Source organism: Lasioglossum baleicum, chromosome 16, assembly GCF_051020765.1.
Source record: "Lasioglossum baleicum chromosome 16, iyLasBale1, whole genome shotgun sequence".
Lineage (NCBI taxonomy): Eukaryota > Metazoa > Arthropoda > Insecta > Hymenoptera > Halictidae > Lasioglossum > Lasioglossum baleicum.
Genome location: NC_134944.1, coordinates 991,766 through 997,460, shown reverse-complemented (window position 1 = coordinate 997,460; position 5,695 = coordinate 991,766). Strand labels below are relative to the sequence as shown.

The following is a 5,695-nucleotide window of genomic DNA, read 5'->3' as shown; positions in this document are numbered from 1 at the left end:
CCCTCGGCTATTGCCTTCCGCTATTAGACGGCAGAAATAGCTACTAATACGCGCGGAGAATCCCAGGCAAAAATCGAGTTAATCCCACCTTGAGCAACTCGAAGCGTAACGTTATCAGGGTCAGGTTTTGTTCACAGGGTACACAATCAATTTAAAGGTCCATTCATATGGAATGCTTATTATTAAGCAAAATAATAGATCGAAATAGTAGCAATAATTAAACCAAGCTTAGCTGAAAGTTCATATTTAAGATTTCGGGACAATTTGACAGCTTTCAAGAACAACTACCAAAGTTTAACGGAATCATTTATTATTTCACTTGGCAGTTTCCTCTAGAACGCTGAGAGATCCAGCACTCTGAAGATGCTCAAACGGCGTCTTTCGCATTCAAGTTTATAATTTACACATCCGAGTCCTGTTCCCCGTACAACAGCACAGACAATCTCCACGTAACAATCTCCTCATTCGATCTACATGCCGCAACTATTCTGCGTTCTCATTAAAAAGTTCTTACAATGATTTTATTCCAACGCAGCAGCACCAGAAATAATTTCGATCAGCTCCCTGGTGATCACAGCTTGTCGAGTACGATTGAACGTCAGAGTTAACTTGTCTATCATCTCGCCTGCGTTTTTACTGGCATTATCCATAGCTGTCATTCGGCTGGACTGTTCGCTGCAGGCGCCTTCCTTCATCGAATAAAACAGCAACGATGCCAGAGAGAATTCCAAGTAACTCTGGACCACTTCTTCGTCGATGGAGTCATACACAGACAGTTTAGGCGCTGTGATGACCGAGTTCTTGTCGAAGAGAGGCAGTTGGTCCACGGAGTATGACACCACCGTCTTGAACTTGTTGTAGATGATGCGTCCAGAGCCAAACGTGTACCTGACGAACATTATACATGTTAGAAAACAAGTAGACTGTGATAAAAATCTGAGTATCTTACGCACTCGCTGTTCATAATCTCAGTGGCAACCCTGGCAGCATCGTTGAATGTGGGAGGCTTGCGCCCAACCTCAGAAGCAACGAACAGAATATTGTTAGCGAACAAACGGGAAAGAATGGCCTTGGACTTCTCCCCAATGCAAACAATCTTAGTATTCTCCCGCTCATTCGCATCCGCCAGCAAAGTATCTCGAATGTTACGAGACACTCCGGTGTGTACAGCTCCGCACAAACCACGATCGCTGGTTACTGCTATGAGAAGTCTCTTAGGCTCGTCTGCAGGCGCAGCAATCTCTGCTTGCTCGTAGAAAGCCTTTGTGCCGACACCAAGAGGACGAGCTTGCTTCAAGTCACGCTCCGCTCTGCTGTACTTGGCGGCGGACACCATCTTCATTGACTGCGTGATCTTCTGGATGTTCTTCACAGATTTCAATCTCATGGAGATCATCTTTAGGGTGGCCATGCCACGCTGCTGCTGCTGCTGCGCAGCCAGTCGCACCAGCGGAGTCACACGATTGGAGAACATTTCGGAAGGGATGGTGCCCTGCAAATTAATATGGAGCAGTCAGATCATGTTTTACGCATGGTTTTAATGTTACGAACGTAGAATCATTCAAATAAGTACGAATTTATATATATATGAGGAGCGTCTGAGTTCTAGCGAGAAATAGAATAGTTTAACAAGTTTATCGGAAGCGCAATTTCTCTCGTGAGCTTGCGATTTACTCTCGCTGCGAAAGAAAGGTGTATTACTATCTACGTTACATTGGATATGGGTGCATTACTTCAGTATGAGAAGACATCTTAAACGCTAAAGGTACAAAGTTCTATGGAACGTCCGACGAAGTGCGAAACGTAACATAACTTACCGAATGGTTGGAGTTTTGAAAAATGAAAGAAACACAAATTATAGATGAATATAATAAATATATAAACAATATAGAATACGTTTAACTTAACTTTCTATGATTTTCTATGAATTCGTGAACGTCACATGTATATGTAATAATAATTTTTCGTTATTGTTGTTACTGTAGTTGATCGAATAAGACGAAAGGATAGAAAATAAAAATATGAAAAGTTTACCGATATTTAAGAATTAAGGAACGCAAGTGATTCCTTGAAGTCGATGCAATATTATTTCATTTATATAATCACAATGGATACCAGTTATGCATACTATCGCTTCTCTGTATTCGTTGTGATACGCGTTATGGTTATTTATTTCGAACATTCGATATATATGCATTGTTATCGTGATGAATTCAACTCACCGCACAACTTAGAACAATAAGAGAAAAATTCGAGAGGCCGAATTAAATGCGAGACAAAAGATCACAGGACATGAAGTCCCTCATATAAGTGAACGCAGAGAACGTGAACAGTCTTCGTGAGTCTTCGTCACTGATATATATACTATGACTATGGATACGGTCAGAGAGAATATGAGAGTGCTCACGCCCGGGTTTTGGCCGTGCCCATATAGTGCTGCCCCCTAGTCTAGTACTTAGCCTGGATCAGCTCCTACATCATCTTTAGCATGGACAAGATCCTACATCATCTTTAGCTTGGATCAGATCCTACATCATCTTTAGCCTGGATCAGATCCTACATCATCTTTAGCCTGGATCAGATCCTACATCATCTTTAGCCTAGATCAGATCCTACATCATCTTTAGCCTAGATCAGATCCTACATCATCTTTAGACTGGATCAGATCCTACATCATCATTGGCCAGGATTATGACATACAATTCATATTGTTTTATATAAAATATGTAACTAATATATAAATCTCTAATAATATAAATTATATTCATAGAAGTATTTTAATTTTTCCCGAGCTTTTGTTGCAAACTCTAGTTGTAAAAAATAAAAAAGCCGGAAGATTTCGAAGAAACACAGATTTTATATCGAAGCTTAAAAGCGACCATCTTGGAAATTAATTTAATGTGATGAAGTACTTACTGTCATCAATACTGTCTCCAATTTTTTCATATTTTTAGGCACAGTTATTATTAATTAAACCAAAGTGAAAACCAATTTTTTCTACGAAAATTTAGAAGAATAACTTTAGGGTTACCCTGAAATTTTCAGAATATGTTTTAATTGACACAAATCTATAAAACGTATTTTTTAAATTTTAAGTATAGATAGACCCACATTAAAAAGTTGTAAAACGCAACTTTTAGTATTTTTTCTATAATTCTGATCAATTGCAATTTTTTAATAAACTTCTTTTCACATCCTGCAGTAAACTAATTGCTCTAGTTTCCAAAAAAAGTTCAAATCGTATAGTATATTAAAATAGTGGTAAATCTACGCTACAGACAGGGATTGGAACGGTTATGAAAATAACTGTTTAAACTGTTATTTTTCGGTTCTGATTGAAATAGTTATTAAGAACCGAAATGATGTTATGTTATAACACTTATGACTGTTACGAGAATATCGGTACTGGCTGGCAGTTCTGGCTTATATCGGTTACGGTTACGATTTTGGAGAACCGATATTATGTATTTCGGTTCAGGATTTCGGTTCCGGATTTCGGTTCTCTGTCATTCTGTATTCTATATTGTGTTCGACCTAATATTTATTATTTAAACAATTTATAAATAAATAAATTTTTATAATTTGTTTCTATAGTAATTATTTGAATTGTTATTTCAATAATAATTTATTGTTAAAATAATTGTTTAAATAAATAAATTTTTATAATTTGTTTCTATATTAATTATTTGAATTGTTATTTCTCAATAATAATTTATTGTTAAAATAATTGTTTAAATAAATAAATTTTTATAATTTGTTTCCATATTCATTATTTGAATTGTTATTTCAATAATTTATTGTTAAAATAAATAGATTTTTATAATCTATACAAATTTGTTATTTGTTTTTATTTATTTAAATAATTATTTTCACAATAAATTATTAGAATAATATAATTCACAAATAGAAAAATATATAAATTTATTTATTTAAACCAGTGAGATGAGCACCCCCGCGGACTGCAGTGGGCCAAAAGTGAAAACAGAAGAATACGCGCGGGCCGCAACCGGCAACGGACGCAATTGTTGGAAGTAACAATTGAAAATCGGCGACGAAGGCCGCCTCGCCGCGCCACTGGTGGCTCATGTCGGGCGAAGTTATTTTGTTTTGTGGTTCGAAAAAAACGTCGACGTTACAAACTTGAAAGGGTGGTTTCTCAAGATAAAAGTCTGCTCTATCGCGTGGTATAGTTCGATTTTCCGCTGGACCCTAATTTTTTGAGATAAATTGAAAAATATCCTCAAAAATTGGTGCAAAAGTAGTGTCTCTTCGTCTTTAATCATTGTTTAAACATGTTTAAACAATCATAATGTATTAATATTGGATATCACTGTATTCGGGAAAGTCTACAGAATCTTTTGCTGTAAAGAACAATTCAATATCTTTTATAATAACCACAATATTTGTTTAAAGTTGAAAAATATGTTTTTTTTTCAAAGCCATGTTTTTCAAAAACTGTGCGTATAGGAGAAAAATTAAGGACAGATTCGGAATCAGCGCAAAAAACTCTATAACAAGGACCCAACAGTATATTGAAAACAAATTTGGTGTTGGACAGTGTAATCGGTTCTCCAGAACCGTTAGGCCTGTTGCACAGTCGAGCGCAATTTTCCGGTCTCAAATACGTTCTAAAATTCTAAAAAAAATGTTACATATTTTGGATCCTAAGACGCATTTTATAGAATTTTTTCAGATTTTTTGGTTGCAAACTGTGGTCGTAAACAATGAAAAACCCCCCAAAAATCGGAAAAATGCAGATTTCTAGAAAATATGAAAACATGCTTTTTACTGTTTGGTTCCTTGATAAAAGTACTACAGCAGGCAGTGTCGTCAATTTTTTTCAGATTTTTTTATTGTGGGACATCATTGTCAAACTTTTCTCGACGTTTCTGCTGTGAGGAGGAAAGTTATACTTATTGATTTTACCGCGGGTGTATATTAAGTAATTTTTAACGTTATTACATTTTACTTTATTATTACATGTTATTATACATTACAAAACGCAATTGTTTGACCTAAGAAATGCGATTTAATAGAAAGAAGAATTGTGTTCTGTGCGCGATATATGTACATACTGTGACTCGCAAAAATTTTCGGACGCTCTAAAAATGATAACTTTTTTAATATTGTACTATACGATTTGAACTTTTTGGGAAGCTAGAACAATTAGTTTAGTACAGGATGTGAAAATAATTTTTTCAAAAATAGCAACTGATCGGAATTGTAGAAAAAATGAGAGACACTTGGGGAAACTAAAACACCTGGCAGAAGACTGTGAAGGGGTAGAAAGAATTAACATAGGTATAGAAAAGATAGTACAGGAGAAAAGAGTGGGAGAAATTGTAGAATGGGTTAGGAGTATAGAGAAAAAAAGGAAAGAATTATAATCCAAGTCCAATTTCTGGGCCACGAGGCTGAAATAAATAAATAAATACGTATTTACTTACTTACTAAAAATTGCATTTTACAACATCTTTATATGGGCCGACATTGAAAATTTAAAAAATACGTTTTGTAAATCTGTGTCAATTAAACATATTCTGAAAATTTCGTCAAAATCGGTCGACGTTGCAATGAGCTACAAACGTTTTAATATAAAATAATAATTCTTAAAAAATATTCTGTTATTTTACACCGATATACCCGACCCGACCCGTATCATGTTACAAAGTTTCTCTCCACTCCACGGCGACCG

General features: G+C 35.5%; 1 protein-coding gene across 1 annotated transcript; it reads right to left on the bottom strand.

Moving 5' to 3' along the window:
- Positions 1 to 293: 293 nt before the first annotated feature.
- On the bottom strand, positions 294 to 2,383 carry Atpsyngamma (ATP synthase, gamma subunit). Its single transcript, XM_076440445.1, has 3 exons — positions 2,223 to 2,383; positions 954 to 1,492; positions 294 to 888 (listed from the first exon to the last, which is right to left on the bottom strand). The coding sequence occupies exons 2-3, from the start codon at positions 1,472 to 1,474 to the stop codon at positions 522 to 524; spliced, it is 888 nt and encodes a 295-aa protein (XP_076296560.1). The 5' UTR covers positions 1,475 to 1,492; positions 2,223 to 2,383; the 3' UTR covers positions 294 to 521.
- Between the last annotated feature and the right edge of the window lie 3,312 nt (positions 2,384 to 5,695).

Bases quoted from the DNA above. Each gene is read 5' to 3' on its own strand.
- Atpsyngamma (XM_076440445.1), bottom strand. From the start codon at position 1,474: ATGTTCTCCAATCGTGTGACTCCGCTGGTGCGACTGGCTGCGCAGCAG. The intron at 889-953 runs GTGCGTAAGATA...AATGTTCGTCAG, and splicing joins ACTGAGATTATGAACAGCGA to GTACACGTTTGGCTCTGGAC.